The sequence below is a fragment of the Drosophila novamexicana genome, unplaced genomic scaffold (assembly GCF_003285875.2).
Source record: "Drosophila novamexicana strain 15010-1031.04,08,12 unplaced genomic scaffold, DnovRS2.1 tig00000008-arrow-pilon, whole genome shotgun sequence".
Lineage (NCBI taxonomy): Eukaryota > Metazoa > Arthropoda > Insecta > Diptera > Drosophilidae > Drosophila > Drosophila novamexicana.
In genome coordinates this window covers 1,185,297-1,206,061 of record NW_020824765.1, presented here as the reverse complement: position 1 = coordinate 1,206,061, position 20,765 = coordinate 1,185,297, and the positions used below count along the sequence as shown (strand labels likewise).

The 20,765-nt window shown below is 41.8% G+C and overlaps 3 protein-coding genes across 3 annotated transcripts; 2 read left to right on the top strand and 1 right to left on the bottom strand.

The window, feature by feature from the left end:
* Positions 1 to 1,935: 1,935 nt before the first annotated feature.
* On the bottom strand, positions 1,936 to 20,516 carry LOC115762531 (leucine-rich repeat and immunoglobulin-like domain-containing nogo receptor-interacting protein 4). Its single transcript, XM_030704812.1, has 3 exons — positions 19,620 to 20,516; positions 14,764 to 14,924; positions 1,936 to 4,183 (listed from the first exon to the last, which is right to left on the bottom strand). Exons 1-3 carry the CDS (start codon positions 20,514 to 20,516, stop codon positions 2,953 to 2,955), a joined length of 2,289 nt encoding a protein of 762 aa, XP_030560672.1. The 3' UTR covers positions 1,936 to 2,952.
* On the top strand, positions 9,226 to 9,433 carry LOC115763112 (cathepsin L-like). Its single transcript, XM_030705559.1, has one exon. The coding sequence runs from the start codon at positions 9,228 to 9,230 to the stop codon at positions 9,420 to 9,422; it is 195 nt and encodes a 64-aa protein (XP_030561419.1). The 5' UTR covers positions 9,226 to 9,227; the 3' UTR covers positions 9,423 to 9,433.
* LOC115763122 (crustapain-like) lies at positions 9,423 to 10,283 on the top strand. The gene has a single exon (XM_030705568.1). The coding sequence runs from the start codon at positions 9,440 to 9,442 to the stop codon at positions 10,220 to 10,222; it is 783 nt and encodes a 260-aa protein (XP_030561428.1). The 5' UTR covers positions 9,423 to 9,439; the 3' UTR covers positions 10,223 to 10,283.
* Positions 20,517 to 20,765: the final 249 nt, after the last annotated feature.

Sequence of the window (20,765 nt, the reverse complement as noted above, 5' to 3'; positions counted from 1 at the left end):
GTTGGGCAGCATACCTTAAGTATACTTAGCTGTGAGAAACAGTTCGGACTGCTTCAAACAAAGTAACCAAGTAACCAAGTAACTCTGGATTCCGCCCTTGTTGTTGCCATATATAACTTACTTGTGTTTGCTGTGCCACATATCAGCTTATGCCCGCCTCTGCGCACTTGTTGTGTTTGCCTTACTCTCAGTGTGTGTGTGTGGGTGTTTGGTAGGCGTTTCAAGTTACTTTCTGTGTAGCACTTGTTTCGGTGCTAGATTTATGTCATTTCTCGTGCAGTTTATTTCTGTTTCTGAAAATTTTTCTGGTCACTTCTTCGACAAAACAAGTACTTTATTTGCTTAACATGGCTTTGTTTGCCTTTCTTTCAGCCACATTCTGAGTAAAGTTGTCGCAAATAATACTACAAATGAACAACAAAGGAGGCCAACCCGTAATTCCTTGTGATTTATTATGCACACATATTACTTGGGCCTTTCAATGGACAATTTGCTACAGCTGTATTACTTCTTATGTACTTTGAGCAGTTTACAACACTTTCGATTGCAATTAAGCACTCTGATTTAGCACTGTTTTTGCTGTACTCGAATATGTAGTCCAATCTTTAAGAGTTAAATTTATTTTAACAGAAACATTAGTGAGATATCCGAAACTGCTTTGGGAATTATTTGGATTTCGTCAATTACATAAATTAAATTTATAATGAAATGCAATTGAACATATTCGAACTAAAACTTGGTCTTATAACTAGATTCAAGACCCGAACCTGAGGGCGAGGTATTCGTCAACTATCGTAATTATTTTCAGAATAATAATAATCTTTTAAGGTATTTTAGCAAAAAAGGATATATATATATGTTTCTCAAAGCGCTTAAGAATTTATACCTTAAGAGCATTGACTGAATAATTTATTGCCAAAGACTGATTTCAATTATGGCCAATCCAAGGGAGTGGTTTTTGAGCTTTACGTGGAAGAACTCTAATGAGAACATCCTTATGGTGCTCTGCCCAGACTTAAGTCATATTTAGTTGCTGTGGAGAAGTAGAACATGAAAGAAAAACTCATGTAGCTATTGCATTTCTTAGCTTTTTTTAAATTTTTATTTTGCATCATCGTTTTCTTCAGTCTTCGTATAAGAAATAACATTTTGTTTGTATTTGTGTATGTGAATTTTGTTGTTGCCGCAATTTCCAGTGTCTATCATATATATAATTTAATTAAATACTTTAGCATATATTATTATTTAAACTTACGCATGTCTGCTATCGTTTTATACACACACATTTCATGGTTTTATTTATGTTTCAATTCTCCTTGCACTGAATCAAACAAATGCATTTTAGTTGCATTTGCTCAGCTCTTTGCTTTTGATTTACCTTAATTTATGGTTTTTCTATTTTATGTTGTTTATTTTTATATGCATTTGTTGATTTCAGATTGTTTTGTCTTTCTATTTATTCGGAACAATTTTTATGCAAATTGTAGTTCCAGTGGGGCTTCTATTTGCTTTGCTGTTCACGCATGCAATTATGAGTAAATTATGGTGCCAACAAATTTTGCAAGCTAAAGAACTGAAAATAACAAAAAATTGTGAATTCTTTTAACTTAATTGCTCAAAAAAATTGCTTTCATATGCGCATTCTTGTATTTTATTTTTGCTTCATAACTTGGCTTTTTCACTTTGTAATTTTATACAATTTTGCGTTTGACTAAGTTTAAATGTAAGAATAAATTATGTACAAAATGTATGCAAAATATGCTTAGTTTGTGCTTGAGTCGAGTTTTTCTTTATCTTTTTATTTTGTTTATATGTATTTACAAATCAATTTTGATTATGTGTTAGGCCAACTTTGAGTTAGAGCGCTGCTCAGCGCAGCTCCCCAAAAAATAAAATATACTAAATTGAATTTTGCTTAAGCTTACACTTTTTATATATTGTCATCTTATTTGTGTTTATTTTTTTAATATATATATTTTTTTAATTTCGAATATAATCTGCTAGAATTGAGTGCCGCATTAGCTGCTGCATGTAACTAAATTTCGTCTGGCATTTCTGGCATAATATTCATGTGCGTTTTGTTTCTGGATCGGAATATTGAAAAATGGACTGTTTTTGGTCCCCGTTTTGCACCAGTTGCCGATACTGAAATACATTCTATTTAGTTACTGGCACAACTAATGCTTTGTCAAGCTATGAAATTAAATTGGAACTTAAGAGTTTTATCAAAAATGTCGCATATACAATAAGAATTAAGAATAAATAGTTAACTAAGTTATTTGTTGCACTTTGCAATGCAATTGTCGTTCCTTACGCTCTCTATTTATGTTTATTAAATTCTGTTAAATGCGCCTAACAACTATATTCTATTTATCATTAGAATGCTGAATGCCTTTAACTATGAGTGGGCTTCTCCCTGTGGAGATTTCTTGCTTAGCTTTACTTTCGCTGTGGGAGAGTGAGAAATAGAGAGAATTTCAACTATCGCTAATATTAATATTTCTTTGAATTTGTATGTTAGCTTAGTACTTAATATGACATATCTGTTAGGTTTAGTTATTCAATATATATATATATATATATATATTTTAAATGCTAATAATATTATAGTATGCTGCTATACACGTAGATATATCCCTTGTTTCATTTGACGCTTGTTAAACTTTGTTGCGAGTTATCAAATTCACGTTTTCAACTCAAACTCGAACCTAAACTGAAAAATTAAGGACATCTAAACATAACCTCACTTAAACACAAAACCTAACCTCATTTTTGAGTGGTGCACACACGTATCCGCTGCGAATTTCCCTGTTTTCAAAAGTGAGCGCTGTCCTTGGTCTGGCACTGCGCATAGCTGCGATAGTTGTTGTTGGTCAGACCTAGGCCCACCAGTTCCATGCCCAGGTCCAGCTGCTTTTGTTGCTTCTGAACACCAGCACCGCCACGTCCACGTCATACGTAGACCACATGTGGCTTGGCGCCAGCGCCAGCGGCGGATGCGGCTGCCGCCACAGCGCTGCCTTGAAGCGCGGCCGCCTGCTTCAGCTTGGTCATGGTGTGTGTATCCGGGTACTCGTAGTGATCAAAGCGTTCGTATAGATGCTCCGGCTCATCGTCTGCCTCCTTGACGGGCAGTTCCCAGGGCTTGAGTGCTCGGTACTCGTTGGCAATGGTCTGTGCCGCCAGATAGCGCTCAAGCTCCAGCTTGTCCAGCTGTGGCAGCGTCGTCTGCTGATACTCGTGGTGCCCGCCCCCGGTATGCGCCTGCAGTGGCATCGCCTGATGGTAGTGATGATGCGCCTGGAGCGTTTGGGCATGATGCGGATAGTTCAGGGCCATGCCCAAGCCGCCAGGCCCGGAGCCGCCCAACGTCATGCTCATGCCCGCACCACTGCCCAGCGGCTGATGATGACCCTGCAGTATGCGGTCGTGCACATTGATGATGCTCTTGCTGGTCCGCAGCGGGCCACGCTCGTGCAGCAGCTTGCGCCGGCGCTTCACAAAGCGCATATAGTAGAGCACACTGACGCCGATCATGAGCACCAGGAGGCTGGTGATCACCGCACACACCACGGTCACAATGTGCGCCGGACAGGTGATTTCGCCCTCACTCATTGTCATCAGCTGGCGGCGCGTGCGGACTGTGTCTCGCCAGATGTCGCAGCCGATCTGCTGCTTATCCATGCGCAGGTAGCCTGAGCTGCTGCTCGAGCTGGAGCTAGCGGCCGCCTCCAAACGTTGTTCGTACGCACTCGGCTCGGTGGTTTGCAGCGCATTCGCAATGTGCTGCTCAGCTATATAGGCCGCCAGGACAGATACACCGTCATCCGACTTGAGCGTCGTGTCGTCCTCTTCTCTGACAAGCGATGCCTCTTTGGCCAGCGCGGCCACAGCTCCGCCTGGTGCATGCTCCAGCGGCGGCTCAGAGCCTTCAAAGTTGCCGGTGACGAGGCGCCACAACCAGAGCAGCGAGCAGTTGCACTGCAGCGGATTGTCGCCCAGGTATAGCTTCTGCAGCTGGTCCACCGGAAACTGGGCCGAGTAGAGTGTCTGCAAGCTGTTGCTCTGCATGTACACCTCCAGTATGTTGGGATTGCCTTGGAACAGGCGCATGGGTATGTCGCTCAGTTGGGGATTAAAGTTCAGGTGGAGCGTCTGCAGATGCGTGTTGTCCACGAAGGCTCTGCAAGAGAATAGTAAAAATACTCTGTAGTGGAAATAAATGCAATAAACTAAGCACACATTCTATGGCCACAACTTAATTACCCACGTGTCTTCTTATTTTATAGGTATACATAAACTATCTAGTGAGCACGAATGACAATTTTCCACAGTCTCGCTAAGAATTTGATCACTCTTTTTTTACAGCTTAGAAAATAAATTTGAAACCGATCGAAAGATCGAGCGTTGGATGTGATCTCCATTTTGCGCCCAGGAGAGTGGATTTATGTCTGTTAAGAATTTTAATGGAAACGAGTAAGAAACGGAAACTTTGCTCTGAAATCATTATTAGAAAGGTTTTGGAAACAAATTTCACGTTAAGCGAATAGTGAACAAAAAGTTTCATTTAACTGTTTTCCACCAATTTTCCTCAGTTGAGTGTGAAACTCCGCACGCCACAGCTTGTACTTACATAAAACTAGATAGCTAATATAAAGAAATACTGCATGTAAAATTTTAGTTTTTTGCATTAAAAAAGCTCGACTCAAAATAAACAATCCTGACGGTTTTAAAACAATTTAGCGACATGTACACACACACACACTCATACACATATATTAGCTTTTACCAAGGCGACACACAGTTGCGTGCGTCTGTGAGTGGAGCGATGTACTTTGTGGATATACGAGACTATTCTTGTTGGTTGTTCATTTTAATTATGCAGAATGCTATGCATCAACGTTAAACTTAAATGCCAGGCAATGAAATACATGAATAGACACACACACACACACGCAGCGCGGCAGTCTTGTTGGCCCTTTATCCACATGGCGTCGTCTTTAGCGACGTGGATTTATTTAGCCTGCGTCTATTTCAACCTAATAATAGAAAGAGTGAGAGAGAGAGAAAAAAAGAAACATACTCCCTTGCTGTATGTTCCACGTTGCAAGCTTCGTGTCGCAGCTGCATGAAGCGTTGCCGTAAATCCCTGCCAAGTTAAGTCAACGTCGCAAAGTCGCTGACTGCAGCACTTGCAGTTGCTGCAGCAGCTGCAGACAGTGCATTACCTATAACATACCCCCCACCAGTCGCTCGCAGTCTCAGCATGAAATAAGTGCAACGTGGCGTATGAGCAACTTACCAACTTCTGCCGCTGCCGCTGCCGCTGCTGTTGCTTCTGCTGCAGCAGGAACAGGCGACGACTCGCTGGCTGCTCCGCTGACACACTGCGAATTTGTCGCTTTTAAGCGATTTATATTTTTTCTTACACTACTCTACAGCATTGCATTTGATTTGATTTGATTCGAGCCCTTAAGTTGCATTTCGTGTTAAATGAACGCATTTATACGAGCTGCGCTCCCTGCTGAACTTTGCGGTGCAGCCCGTGCATTGGTTTGACAAGTAGCGCAGTTTCGTTGGCGCCTCTTAAACCCATTTGTATGCAGCAGTTAGTTTACGACTGATTGCTGCCAGTTGGACTTACATATTAGCTGTGATGTATTTGCCACCAGACGCGGTGTGCCGGCATTTTTGTGGTTGAAAGTGTGAAATCAAGGGCAGGAATTTGATAGAAAGGTATTTTTTAAGATCTTCATGAAATATTAAGAAATATATATTTCAACCTTGTCGGAGATTTAAATTTCAGTTAAATTTCCAGAAAATTTATTAACTCAATTGTCTTCAGCTCTGAATTTAACGTAAGGGAGTTTCATATATGTATGTGATGGGACATTCATATCCTCAAATCATATTTGACTGGTTATAATTTTGCTTTAAATCAAATTAAAATCTAGTTTGAATTGCGTATGGCAAGCTGTAATCAGACATTGCGAAAATAATATCATACTTTAAAGTCAACACATGAGTTTGAATAATAAACCCACACCAGACGGAACTTCCTAGACAAAACAAACGAATCTCTGCCACGCTGAACGTTCAATTTCATGGCAAGTTAAGCATTCAAAAACTTCAATTGCAGGCGCTTAAAAATTTTGCCATTATCTGCACAGTCAGAGACCAGACAAAACTTCCCCTTGCAGAAAAAAAGTTCACTCCAGTTTAGCGATTTAGCGTGCAGGGGCTAAGAATACAAATTCAATTATTTGTGCAAATATTATGCAAATAGTGCAGGGAGCCAAACACTTGGCCGCAAGAAACGTGACATTGGCGCGGATTTCATTTGGATCTGGCCGGGATACCTTTGCAGGCACCAGCCTGAGCCACCCGATGCTACAGGTCGCTACCTGCTGCTGAACGCTCTTTAAATGCCGCTTTGGCAACGCCCAAGGCACACGCAAAAGGGTGGCGACTACATGGCAAATTTTGCTGAAGGCTCAAGGGAGTGGGGCTTAGAGGGTTCGCCTCTTTGACTGCCAACAACAGCAACAGCCTTTTTGCTGTACTGCGCCCGGATTCAAACTTCATTTTGTGTAGCGTTCAATTTTTTTTTTAGTCTATGCGGGTGTCGCCATTTTTGAATACCCTACACATGGAAGATTTAATTATTGAGGCTTTTTGCTTGTTAAATTCTTGTGAGAGCGGCTGTAAAAGAAAGCCACAGATTGACACAGATTGACTCGTGGCTTATTCAAGCAACCATTTTATAGCCCATAATATATTAAGATGCTATACAGCTGCAAATATAAGTATATCATGCTTCTAATACAGGGTATTTGCCGTCGATAAGTCTAGACTGAAGTGTTCAACTTGTTTTCATATGTGTTGTTTCTGTTGCTTTTGCCAGCGTCAAGCGTGCGGAAACGGAAATGGTTGCCATGTGTGTGTGTGTGTGTGTGAGTGAGAGTGTGAGTGTGTATATTTGTGGGTGTATAAACAGTCGAAAATGTTGTTGTTCTCTTTTCTTACTTTTATTTTTCGGCCAGCTTATATGCAAATTGCTTTGTGAATGTGTGTGTGTGTGTGTGTGGGTGTGTGTTGCGTCAGAATTGGAATTGCTGGAAATCGGATTGAAATGTTTGCTGTCCATGTTCGTCGGGTTCAGTCACGTTTCCCGATTCCGGGCCTCAGACCAGAGACCAGTCAGAAAGTTCAGTCACACGACCAGCTATTACTGCAATAGTAAAGCAACTGATGAACAGTCAATCAGTCAGTCTGTCATATAGTTTGTCAGCCAGTCAGTCAGTCAATCAAAGGATATGTTGTATCCCGTTTCCATATAGTTTTTGAATCTTGCATGCGGCTATCTGCACCTTTGTGTTTGTGTGTCTGTGTCTGTGTGTGTGTGCGAGTGTGTGGGGAGTTTGTTGGAGTAAATCCGGTCTATTCAATTGATTGACATTTTTACTACAATAAATAGAGAGATATGACAGTCGATAGCCCCAAAGGGAAACCTATTTTGCCAACTGCATTGAGCCTTGATTTAGCTGTTGATTTATTGAGTTCTGCTGCGCTGACAGTTGAATAAAAAATGGAATTAAAGAGCCATTTGAAGCTTTAAAGACATTGCAGCATTTGCAATGACGCCCAAGCAATTATTAACTAATTGCCATAAACACACACAAACACATTCGCAATTTGTGGCGCTTAGCCCACGACAAATTATCATATGATATGCCTAAAGTATTTGTTAATGGCATTTTAAACGCTTTTAAATTGCGCATACGCCCCGTTTAACCTTTAATTTTCGTTCATGGGAAACGCGATGCCAACGCGAATAAAACGGCTGGCACAAAATGTTGTATTAGGTTCACGGTAAAGCCCACAATATGTGTATGCAAGGACCCAAATGAGGGACTGCCTACAGTTGTTATGGCTTGCAATTATAAATTATGCAGAAACACAAGCTAAACAGGTTTAAGTGCAGCGCAAATAATGTTGAAAATTATAGAAAATATATTGACATAAAAATAAATAATAATAAGATAAAGTGGGAGAGGTTTGAAAGAAGTAAAACACTTAAGGGCTTTAAGTTACTTTTACTAATTAAGAGGCTATTTAGGTAAAAGCCGATTTTTTTAAATACTTTAATTAAATAATTGTCCAAAGAAAGGTTGCTGGCGGAGCTGTTTTTAGCCTGTTGTTGCTTGCATAATTTATAAATGTCTTGAAATTCAAGTGCAATGCAGTGAGCGATGGCAATTACCCAGCGAGTGCTGCCCCCCTCCCTCTTGCTTGGGCATGCATATGCATAAATATAGAGGCTTAGACTTGGACTATCTCCCTCTCGCTCTCAGTCTCTCTCGCTCTTTTCAGTCTCTATAAGAATGCAAATACGCTTTTCGCATACACAAGCATGAGCATAAACACACGCATAATAGCTACTCACGAGGCTGCCTTGAAATATTTCCAGGCTCATAATTTATGGAAAAATTGCCGGCCTGACGGAGCGGTGGCAATGGCGACGTTTGCGGGGGCGGGGCAGTTAGGCAGGCAGCAGCATGCTTATGTTTTCCTGTTTCCGTAATTTCTTCCTGTTTTCATTTTGCAGCTGTTGTTGCTGCTGCCTTTTTTCTTGGCACTCTTCGCTCTCACTCACAAAATATGCTTATGAACATAAAATTATGCATTGCGTACTTTTGTGTGCTGCAGCTGCTTTGACGCCCCTTTTTGGGAAAGCAGGGGCGTGTGTGGTTAGGGTGTGTATGGGGTTCAAGTTTAGCTTTATTTGTTTACTTGCACTCATTTCTTGACACTCTTGTCGCTGTTGCACACCATGTGAGACGCTTTAAAAAAAAAAAAAAATAAATAACCAGCCACTACCTGTTGACTTATTAGAGTTGTGTGAAAAGATCAGCTTGTACCTTCAACGTAAATGAAATCAGCTCATTTTAGCAATGATAATGAACTCTTGTCAAATAACATAACAAGCTGCTTTATCTTATCGAGCTAAAGCTGAACCTGTTATTGACATGCACTACCGTCGGAAATGGTTATTTAACCCATAAATACCCTTAATTAATCGCTAACTTCTTGGAACTGATAGGTCAGTTGCATTTGGGTTTGTCAAGGTGCTGATAACAATAATTTTGACTTATAGAATTCTTATAAAAAGTGTGGATTCCATTTCGCTCGATTCAGTTGTTTTTTGGTCTCCGCTGTAGTCCAACATGAGGGCAGCAATTGCATTTCTGGCACTTATCGGTATCGTTCAGGCCATTTCCTACGCAGACGTGCTGGAGGCGGAGTGGGAAACCTTTAAGGTGGAGTACGAGAAGAGCTACGAAAGCGAAGACGAGGAGTTGCTGCGCAAATTAATTTTCTATGATAACAAGAAGACGGTCGATAAACATAATATACGTTAGGCAAGGAGGCCTACGAAATGGGCGTGAATCAGTTTACGGATATGCTGCCCAAGGAGTTTGAGGGCCTGATGCTAACTAGCATCAATTTAACGGATGCCACATCCGATATAGACATTATATATTCAGCACCTGAAAACACTGAAATACCCAGCTCTATCGACTGGCGCGTGAAGGGTGCAGTCACCTCAGTGAAGAATCAGGGCAAGTGCGGCTCCTGCTGGGCATTCTCCGCAGTGGGCACCTTGGAGGGTCAGCAATTCTTAAAGACTCGACAACTGAAGTCGCTGTCCACACAGAATTTGCTGGACTGCTCAAGTCGATATCCCTATAGCAATCAGGGCTGCAATGGCGGAATTCCACTAGAAGCTCTAATCTATGTTAAGGACAATGGTGGCATCGATATCGAAAGTTCCTATCCCTATGATAGTCGTCAGCTTTCGTGTCGTTTCGATCGACACAATGTTGGCGCCACAGTCAGCGCCGTCGTGAGATTGACGGAGGGCGATGAATCGAATTTGGCTGTTGCCACTGCAACCAAGGGTCCAATTTCGGTGCTCATCCATGTTGGCCAGACTTTTATGCAATATCATGGTGGCGTCTATAAGGACAACTCCTGCAACAAATACTTCAATCATGCCGTTCTGGTTGTGGGCTACGGTCATGACAGCCGCGAGGGCGATTATTGGCTGGTGAAAAACTCCTGGGGCAGCAAATGGGGTGAATCGGGCTATATACGTATGGCACGCAACAGAAACAACCAGTGCCGAATCGCCAGCTATGCCATTTTTCCTTTGGTCTAACGATTTGTAGATATTTATCATTATGTGGTTATCGCGTTCGTTTAAATAAAGAGGAAACTACCTACACTGTGTAATTAACTTTTCTATTCAACTTTAAATGCACTCGATATAAAAGTGAATTAGCACCAGATTTGGACCTGCAAATGGCGTGAGTGCCACTCGTTGCTGGACATTTTAAGTACTCGCTAAGCACTTGCACAAACAACACAGCCACAATGAAAAATAACGAACGAGAACATTAAACAATGAACACTTGTAATTTGCACATAATCATGTGTGTTGTTGTGATAAAATAAAACAAAACACCAAATTGTCAGCAAGTGTTGGTGTATGTGTGGGAATGTCGCCTAATTAAAATCGAGGCATTTAAAACTGTCTTTAAAAATTGTGTAAAAAAGTAAAAATGTTACAATCGGTCTAATATGCGTCTAATAACAGGTTGTCCTGAAACTTAAATTTTAAGAGACCACGTTTTTCCCCCGTGAGCGTAGTCAAAATAGTTTTGAATCTTTCTTAAGGTACGGTCTAATCGGTGAGTTTAGCTGTGGAAGATCTGATGCGAATATACTCGTGTATATATTCCAAATTTTAAGTTTCTAGCGTTAAGAGCAACGCAGAAAATTGTGAATATACGAACGGACCAATAGATGGGCCTTACACTTAGCACTACTTCATCACATTGAAGGTTTATTTTAAGTTATTTTTTTTTGAGTTGCCAGAAAATAACTTAAATAAAGTTGCTCATAAATACAAAAACAGCTTAATTTCCCTTAATGATTTGTTTGAAGACAAATATCTAATTCACTCGATTCGGTTACTTTTTGCACGTATTTTATATTCCTTGGAATAGTCATCTTTCAGCTACAAATTATTCATGATTGAGATGATCTGTCACATTCAATGCGATGTCCAAAATTGCATCACATTCCACACCATTAGACACAAAATCTATTTGCTCTAGGCCGTCCTGCAGTTCTTTCATAATTCAATTCAGAAAAGCAGCAACAGCCAACTCCGCTACGCCGGGATAAGCTGCCACAGACCCGGACTCCTCAGCAAATTACAACCCCAAAGCTGCCGCAGAACCAAATGCCCAAACTGCCGGCTCGCAATGCGAATCGCATTACAACTCCAAGCGGGCAAATGAAGTCAGCTTGTGCTCAGCTCGGCACGGAATGCATAAATTTTAAAACAATTAGTTTCAATTTTGGAACCCGCTATGACAAACCGTTCAAATGAGCTGGGCAACACCTTTCGGGTTATCCCTTTTGGGGCAGATACAAGTGTTAATGTAGCGAATGACTTTTAGCTATTAAGTCATACAGCGGATGCTGGCTGGGACTGGCACAGCCTCCGTTCGGTGTAAAAATGTTCACTTAATATTCCCTTTGATATGCTCAAGTGCTGCCAGCGGGCCGAGGGGAATGCTCCACCGCTGCTGCTACTGCTGGGGGAGGGCTGTTTGCTTTGGGGGAGGTGCGTGCCATTGCCTAATGAATTTTGTGAGCGCGCGTTGATTGTTCGGGTGTAAGGTTTTTATAATGAGACAACCTCAGCGCAACACATGTGTATCTCGCAGTTTGCGAAATGTATCTGCCATAAACTTTGCTATCAACATGTCGCCATCGTCGCACGTCGTGGCCCTTTCCTGGCCGTGCCCGCGTTCAGGTTTGGGGTGAGTTTCCATTAACGCATTTGCATAAATATTTACATACATGTGTAGAGACACAGCTCAGCCGAGGCATGTCTCGGCCTTTAATGCAGCGCCCGTCTAAACTTTAAAATGTTGCGCTATTTCCGTTCACTTTTTTAAAGGGTGTCTGACAATTTGTCTGGAACCCTTTTGCATAAGCCGCAGACTTGTTTGTGCTTCTGTCGAAAGCAGCCAGCCCCTCACATATATAGCTCCAGTCTTAAGTTAGTGAAATATAATTTCCTGCTTGTTGTGGAAATTTTTAATCTACGGAAGGAAATGGGAATAAAGTTTAACTATGTGCTGCCAACAGCAATGTCGGCAAGCGATTGATTCTGATGTTAAAGTTGGGCGAGGAGCGGGGACAAATCAGCTAAATTACATTTAAGATTTGCAGTCAATATATAAGCTGGATACATTATAGTTGGAACTTGGGTCCTCCTATGACTCATGCAGATGGAGTACTTTTTTCACTGAATTTCCATGAAATTAATAAGCATCGATTTGAAATATTGTTTTTGACCATATCTTAATTCCGGAAGTAGGCTCTATTAGAGTATTAAAAAATACAGTATTTTTAATTTTTTGGATACACGCCCTGCAGTACAGGATATCTCCTCATCAGGCATGCCCTAGCAACTTTAACTATTGGTAAGTTAACAAGGTGCCAGTAATAGCATCCTTGGATCCTTCACCTTGTTGAAGAAAGAAGCAAATCGCATAGACGTAGTCAACTCTTAAATATGCCAATTTTTGGAGCAACATTTCCTTGCATATAGATACACTTTTTAGTAGACTTAACGGAGTTTCGACCTGCCCTAGAAGTATGCACCAATATGCTCAATAGTCTTACCCTCCTCTAGCACTCACTCCATTTTCATTTTCTGCGCTGCCAACAAAGAGAATAAGGTTGAAAATTCAAATTTTGCTATATTAGCATAAGATTTTGTGGCGGCGGCAAAGATTTGCCGACGTTTGAATAGCCCCCGAAAAACCAGCGGAGACAAACGCAAAATCTAGTTTGCAAATAAGGAAACATGTGTGTGTGTGGGTGAGTGTGTGGGTGTGTGTGACAGTGTGCTTGTGTGTAAGTGTTATGTAAATTTCAGTTAAGCAACAATTTGTCAGACAGCGAACAATGGCGAGGGAAAAGTTTGCAACAGGACTGAAACAGAAATCAAGCAAAATCAAACAAAAAGCTAAAGCAATTACAAAAGGCAAAAACTGAGTAGGGGGAGTGCCAGCAGGGGGAGGGGCTGGGGTTTGCTCTAAGTCAGACAAGAGAATCAAACGAAATTAAACTGATTTAATGGCATCTCTCCGTCATCTATGGATCCATTTACATGATTCGGGCTGCGAACGTTTCCCATGTAACTCATGTTAATGTTATTGTAGAACGAATCATAAGTGGGGGAAGGGTGGGGTGTGTGTGTGGGAAGGGGGGACTGATTGACAACCAAGTCGAGACTTTCGCACAGACAGAGGCTCCTTCGATGATGATTTGATATGAAAATTGCCTGGAATTATTGAATTAACATATGCTCGAATTGAGCTCAAGCATTTCAATGTCTGCTCCAGAGCGGGGCACTTGGAACTTGGGGGACATCAATTTGACTTTGTGATTGGTTGTGCGAGTATGTGTGTTGGTGTGTGTGTGTGTGTGTGTGTGTGTGTGTGCGCTGGCATCTTATTACCAAAGCGTATTAGACATGATTGATTGCATTGAGCAATAATGATTTGTAGCCGAGGCATGTTTAAGTGTCTTTCTGTGTGTGTGTGTGTGTGTGTGTGAGTGGCTGGTAGGTCACGTGCAAGTGTGTGAAAGTGAATTGCATAAATAGCTACTTTTGGAAAGCATTCCTCAGCGCCGTGAGTTGCACAAAAGGGATTACAAATCCCATTGCACGCTCTGGGTTTGATCTGCCTATTGAGGCAGATGATTAGCCTTGCCAAAGTATTGCATACTTTACTGGGTTTTAAGGGAAAGCCTATTAGGGCAGCGGCGCTTAGAGAAAGTGATAGAGAACTGCAAGCTTAACAAGTTTCTCTCTCCTCTCAGCTCAACAGAATTTAATTATTAAGTTCTTGAATGGCCTGCTTGAAGCTCCCACACACTATTAAGTACATGCATTTAAGTTCTATACGGAACAATTAACAACAAATAAATGTGGCTGCAAGCCAAACCAATATGTTATAAATCATCTTACAAGCTGTTGCATTATTTTGAATTCAGTGTGTTTAATTTTTTAAATTATCATTTAAAGCTGAAGCCGGCCTTTGTCACGTTGTGGATTTCAAACCAATTTAAGAAAGTTAACCTTATAAATTTATTCGCACGGAAAAGCAAAAGAACTGGGACTTAAATATGGAAGCAATATTGTTGGATAACACTTAAGCATATTTTTCAATGTAGAATATTCCAGCTAAAGTAAAAAGAAAAGTTTCAAAGGAAAAAAAATAAAATAAACAAAAAGAAAATTCTTTAATTCTTTTCAAGCCATGAATGTCAAAAAAGTTGTATAGGACAACCTGAGCGGGATGGCTGTCATTTCTATTTTTTATTTTTTTTTGAGAGCCTCATTATTATGTGCTGCAAAGTTTTGTTGTTTCTCTGAATTACTCTCACTTTGAGCAAACTGTTTGCTGTTGTCCAGTTTGCTGATTTTCCGTTTGCAGTTTCTCGGCAACTATTTGCTGTGTCTACATTTCATGGCGCTGACCCAGTTACCATCCGAAAAAGACATATATATGCACTAGAGTTTGTTAAGTATCTCTGTAACTTTTCTCAACTAGGGGTGCTGGGGCTGCCGGAGCATTTGAACTTTCACTCGGCTCGATGGCAACTTACCTAGAATCGATGCGCTGCAAATAGTCCAGGCGGCTCAAGTGCAATTCGCGCAAATGAAACAAGTTTAAAAATGCGACGGCGGGCAAGTGTGCAAAGCGATTGCCGCCCAAGTTCAAATAAGTGAGATTTGAAAGTTTCGAGAGCTGCTGGGTGGGTACCATCTGCAAAGAGAAAGACAGAGAGAAAACGAGCAACATGAGAAAGAGTAGCAAAAAATCATTTAATTTCGAGCGTTTAAACAAACTGAGAGCCAAGTTTGGGGAAGCCGGGCTTATAAAATGTTAATACCATCCACTCAGCTTTAAAAGCGTTTTGCGGCTGCACTTGATAGTTGCCATTTAGTTGCCCTTCGCTGTCTGCCTCCCCCACCCCCTCCACTGCGCATCCTGTTTATCCCTTTTAGTCCACCGCCAGCTTATATTTGTTTCTAAAAGCGCTGGCATTCAAAATGCTTCAAGGGCCGCGAGGGGGCAGTTTTCAGTGCTGTTCAACAATAAAATGTGAAACACTTGAAAAGCGCAGCTTTTGTCGGCGGCCGCGGCGGCGGCGGCGGCTACGTCAGCGGAAACGGAAACGTCATGTACGTCATGTACATCCGTGCGCCATTTTGTGATGTCTGGCCAAATCGCTTTATTGTCCGTGTGTATGTGTGTGTTGTAAATACAATCAATCTTGCAACAAATTTGTTAGGGTCACAACAATAGCAACAAAAGCTAAGTAATGTCTCGAGCGTGTGGCAAAAGGTTTTCCTAACTGTTTTGGCTCAGCTTTTGGCTGTTTTTTTTTCGAATGGCTCATAAAAAACTGTAGCTGTATTCCTTGCCCGACGCGTACGGCAAACCACCTACCACATGCAGCTGCTGGCGTGTCGGAAGCTACGTGCCAAGCGTCCGGACACGAGAAGCGCCTGCGATAACGTAATGAACTGCGTGGCGGGGGCAGGCCGTCAAGGGGAGCTGCGGAGCGTTTAAAGCGACCAAAGTGACAAGGCAAGCGCAAAGCAAGGAACAAAAATGAAAAGCATTACGCATACGCAATGTAGGCCAAGCGCTGCAATTGTTTAACCTAATGGCAATTTTCAGCTCACATTTTAACCCTTCGTGGGATCGCGGGACCTGCGCTCAGTGTTTGTACTGCACTCAAACGGGGCGTGCGGGCGGTTGACTAATTAAAAGGCTCGGGCATATACACATACAGTGGGGGAAGAGGACGGGGCAGGCAGGCTGCTTCTTTGGTAAGTTCGTTTGCCAGCGCAGCGCAGCGTGAAAAAAAAGCGAGGGTGCAAAAGGAACGTGGCGAGAGAAATTTATGTGGTTAGGGCGAGGGAAAGTGTAGGGAAAGGTAAGGTAAGGGGCAGCAAGGCACAGGCACGAGTGGCATAAAAGAAAGCGAAATTATATTGACTTTGATTTTCCAAATTAATTTCCCTTTTTTCCACTTCTCTTTGAATTAATGATTGCCATGGGGTTTCCTTTGGATACCTTTGCTCCAATTTTTATTGGATAACTTATTGCATCGCGCAGAGAACTCAATGTTTAATGCGAAGTGTTGAAATAAGAATTAAAGGTTGAACAATTCTTATTTTTTATACGCTCCTTATATTATAGATTGTGCCAAACGTAGCACAGAAACAAAAGCAGAAAATATTTCTGTATTTGATAAATATTTTAACATATAGTTTATGTAAATTGTGAAATTTTTCAGAGTTGAATAAATTGATTATAAATTCCGACATTCATTCTCTCCTTTTTATGCGTGTGCAGATGTTTTCGCAATTATTAGTATGTGGAAAATGCAAAATCATAATTCACAACTAAAAGCACAATAAATCGAAAACAACAAAATACCACAAAGTCGTAAACAAATGCCGATACGAATGCGGACACCCATGCACGGACGAGAGTATTTTTGTTAAATTGGGATTATGTAAAATAATGCATATGTAAATTTTACGCATTTTTGCTGTTATTTTAATTGTGAGAGTATTGAAAATCAAATATGTGCTTTTATTTATTCAACGGCACAGAATGTTTGCATAGAGCCCAAAGCAATGAGTTTTTATAGAAACTTTCCTCTATATAGAAACTCCCCATTTGTTTTCTTGCACACTGCCCGAACGTGTACGTGTACTGGTAATTAGGTTGATGATCGAGGTGCGATTATTAATTTTTAATTTTTAACTTCAATTCGACTCGCAGATGGTTAATAAGCCTGTCATCAAGAACAATTACAAAGAGCTTGACCTGTACTCGAGAAAGCCCCAGTTCGCATATCTTATCCGATCAATTTTTGATCATGCCTGATCCCCATAATATTCGACTTATTCAGACAGAATTAAATGTGTGAGGAAGAAAATTTTGTTTTTTGCCTCCCATAGATTAAGCTATGATCCTGGTATTCGATTACAAACATACTCCAGCCGACTCCTTATAGTTTATCTTCCTTCATAAATTGTTGTAATCTTTATTCATAATTAATTACTGTCCCTACTAGACTAGCACATAGTCTAGTTTATGCTATGCCATATACAACAAACAATATATGAAACATAATAAATAAATAGCAAATTGTATGCAATCTTTCAATTACACTATGCTGAGGTGAAATGTGGTCTCCGTCTCAAAGAGCAACACGCTTGATGTCCCTGTGACCATAAACACATCGACATAAAATTGGCAAGCCATCAGTTAAAGGCATTCTAGTGGGTGGGTGAGGAAAGGCACATGCCTGACATGGGCAGCAGACGGTAAGTCCGGAACTACTGTGTACCGAGTATGGACTGCATAGCTGAATGCATTTTTATGCACCATGTAATCACAGAGCATTTGTTGTTGCAGCCGTTGCTGCTGTTGCTGTGGCTGCAGCTGTTGTTGTTTTTGTTTTATGCAAACTGGCAACAGAGCTTGAGATGGAAAACAGCAGCCAACATGGCCGCAACCTGACGAATACATTGCGCACCTTTATAGGTCCACGTCTAGATACCAGTCTGGCCTGCACGCACAAGCGCACACATAGATTCACATACACACATAGATATATTTATGGTCGTGAAAAAGGAATAAAGGACTACTGAGCGCTAAGCACCACATGCCTGCCGTGGCCGAGGCTAAGCAGGTGGAGCTGCGCGTAGTCAACGGCAACCGACAGAAGAATTTATGGCGCTTGGAATCAGTTCGAAACTACTTAAAATACCTTTTGGCATTTTGCAGTTGAAATATATGGTTTCTGGTCGTGTGCACTGTGTACAGGCAATACCTAATGCTACGACCGGGTGCAGCAAGCTATGCAACGTCGTGCACCTCGATGTTCTGCTGCCCCATCCACCTCACCCCACTACGTCTTACTCCGCTCCTCTGGTCCGAGAACGGAACAAAAAAATTCATTTGACTGCTTTTTGGAGCTGCTTATCTTCAGCTGCCTGGCGACTTTGTTTTTAGCCGTTGCAGCATGTTCTGGTATTTCCTAAACTGCATTCCATTGTTACTTCTTGTGCTGCCCCTTTCCCTTTCCCTTTCCCTTCTGCCATGGGCCAGCTTGTTTTATTATGCGCAGACATGGTGGCAGTTGTTATAATGCAGCCATAAGCATAGGTTCTATCCGAGTGTGCTCCTGATCCCTGTTATGTATTGCACATGTATGGAGAGTGCATGAAATTTTTGCCTGCATCGTCATAGTTCTCCTTGGAAAGGGGCATTAGCAAGATTACGTCTGTCTGGGCTGCTGATTTGGCATGCAACGGCTTCTGAACTACTTATTTACATATGTATATAGATATATGTAAATATATAAGTATTTATATATTGCATATATTTAAGATTACAAATAAGGTATACTGCTTCTAGCTACGGTTACGGAAATTTGAGCTTCATTCTTACAAAACCTAGATACGTAAGATCAATTGATAAAAAAAAAAAATACATATATTTCATGGAGACAGGGACAACTGCCTCAATGCGTTCCACATTCCAATGGAATATTTCTTGGGCCAGTTGTCTTCCGCTCATTTATCTATGAGATATCCTTAGTATGCTTTAATATTAATTGCCTATAAAAGACACTAGACAAGCTACATTGATGTCTTGTTCCTTTTCATTTTGTACACTTTTCAAAGTTGCACCAAATGTGGCATGCAACAAATACTTCACACTCAAGTATGCCCAAGTGTCTGTGCCATTTAAGCAGCTTGAAAACTGTTGAGTGACAAGGACAGCAAGCCTAAAGTGTTGCTGGACGAAAAAAAAGAATGTTGCAAGGGTAGAGTCGGGTAAAGGGAGCTAAGCGGAAGACAGAGGCAGCATTTAACGAACGGAAAATGTCGAGGAATAGGCAAAGTGTATACGCAACAGAAATCAGCACGGTACGGACATGTTTGCATGCATAAATAGTAAAAGGACATGGCCACAGGACTCACTATATACGACTGTCTGCCTGCATGTGAGTGTGCGTGAAGTTTTGAGGCATACACATACCCACACATACGCTAGCAACAACAACAAGTTATGGTTATTAATTTTGCGTATGCAGAAGGCAGCACAGGAAGGACGAACTTAAGCTGCCGTCCATGGCTGGCCAGGCCAGGACAAGGACGCCTGCAATCCGCTTTGCAAAGTGTTGGTCACAGGATTTACAACGAAAGCAACAGAGCAAAGTGTCTGATTTATGTATGTGTATGTGTGTGCGTGTGTGTGCTTGTGTGTCCGTGTAAGCGCCTAAAAGGCAGCCGCAATATTTTAGCTGTTGTGTGCAAGTAGATATGCCGTGTCCGACTGCCATCCGCCTGTTTCATGCTAAATAATTTTATCTAACAAGTATACGACATGTTGCTGCATGTTTATGCCTTTGGTTCCCACACTCACCGTCAAATTGTTATCCGATAGATCCAAATGCTTCAGCGAGATGAGTCCCTCAAAGGCGCCCACATCCAGCTCGCTCATTACGTTACCGCGCACGCTTAGGGCCAGCAGCTCTTTGAGGCCTTCAAAGCTATCGTTTCGCACGTACTCGACCAGATTATCGGACATGTCCAGGCTTTTGAGCGCATGCAGATGCCACAGATTGCTGGCGGGCACATCTAGCAGTCGATTGTTGCGAAAGACGAGCACCTCCAGCGACAACATGCCCTTGAAACAGTTGTCCTCCAGGCTGACAATATTGTTGTTGGTAAAGTCCAGTTCCACCAGTGCCGCCAGATCGCCCAGTGCCGTGGGATGCACTGTCTCAATACGATTATAGCTAAGATCCAGAAGCAGTATATTCGTTAGTCCCTTGAAGGCGTGCTTGTGCAGGGCGCTGACCAGATTTCTGCTCAAGTTCAGAGTGCGCAGCTCCGTCTGGTATTCAAAGTTCTTGGAGCCCAGCGTTTCGATGATGTTTTGCGAGAGATCCAGCACCTCCAACTTCATGTAGAAGGGCAGCGTGAACTCCAAATTGCGTATGCGATTCAGCGTGAGGTTTATGTACTTTGTTTCCGGATTCAACTGAATGGGCACATCCTCCAACGCCGCATCCACGCACAGGGCGCGACTATTCGCATCGCCGCCCAGGCATTGGCACTTCGAGGGGCAGAAGGCATTTGTGCGGCCAGGTAGCAGCAGCAGCAGAAGTAGCAGCGGGAGAAGGTGCACCGGCAGCCAGGACAACGCTGTCGGCCAGGGTGCCAGGGAAGGAGGTTTACTATCCTGTCGCCACTTTGTGTGTGAGTTGGTTGTGTTACTGCTGTTGTTTTTGTTGTTCCTGTGTGTGTCGGTTTCCATTTTGTTGGTTGGTTATGTGGACCTCAACGGCCGCCTCTGTTTCCTTGTTGCTGTTGTTGTTGCTGCTGTTGAGTTACTTATGGTTGATTTGAGGTGAGTGTGATGCAGTATCACCAGTTATTGGACGTCATTGCTGACAGAGTTCTAAATGCAGAGAGAAGAAGACCAAAACATAAGATTGAATAAGTTTTACAATATGAACTATGTTATATATGGAATTCATTTATCTCTATATACAAAACAATATTA

Excerpts from the sequence above, each read along its gene's own strand:
- LOC115763112 (XM_030705559.1), top strand. The coding sequence starts at position 9,228 with ATGAGGGCAGCAATTGCATTTCTGGCACTTATCGGTATCGTTCAGGCC.
- LOC115763122 (XM_030705568.1), top strand. The coding sequence starts at position 9,440 with ATGGGCGTGAATCAGTTTACGGATATGCTGCCCAAGGAGTTTGAGGGC.
- LOC115762531 (XM_030704812.1), bottom strand. The coding sequence starts at position 20,516 with ATGGAAACCGACACACACAGGAACAACAAAAACAACAGCAGTAACACA. Across the intron at positions 14,925-19,619 it reads TATCGGATAACAATTTGACG|ATGGTACCCACCCAGCAGCT; the intron begins GTGAGTGTGGGA and ends TTCTCTTTGCAG. Across the intron at positions 4,184-14,763 it reads TTGCAGCGCATCGATTCTAG|AGCCTTCGTGGACAACACGC; the intron begins GTAAGTTGCCAT and ends ATTCTCTTGCAG.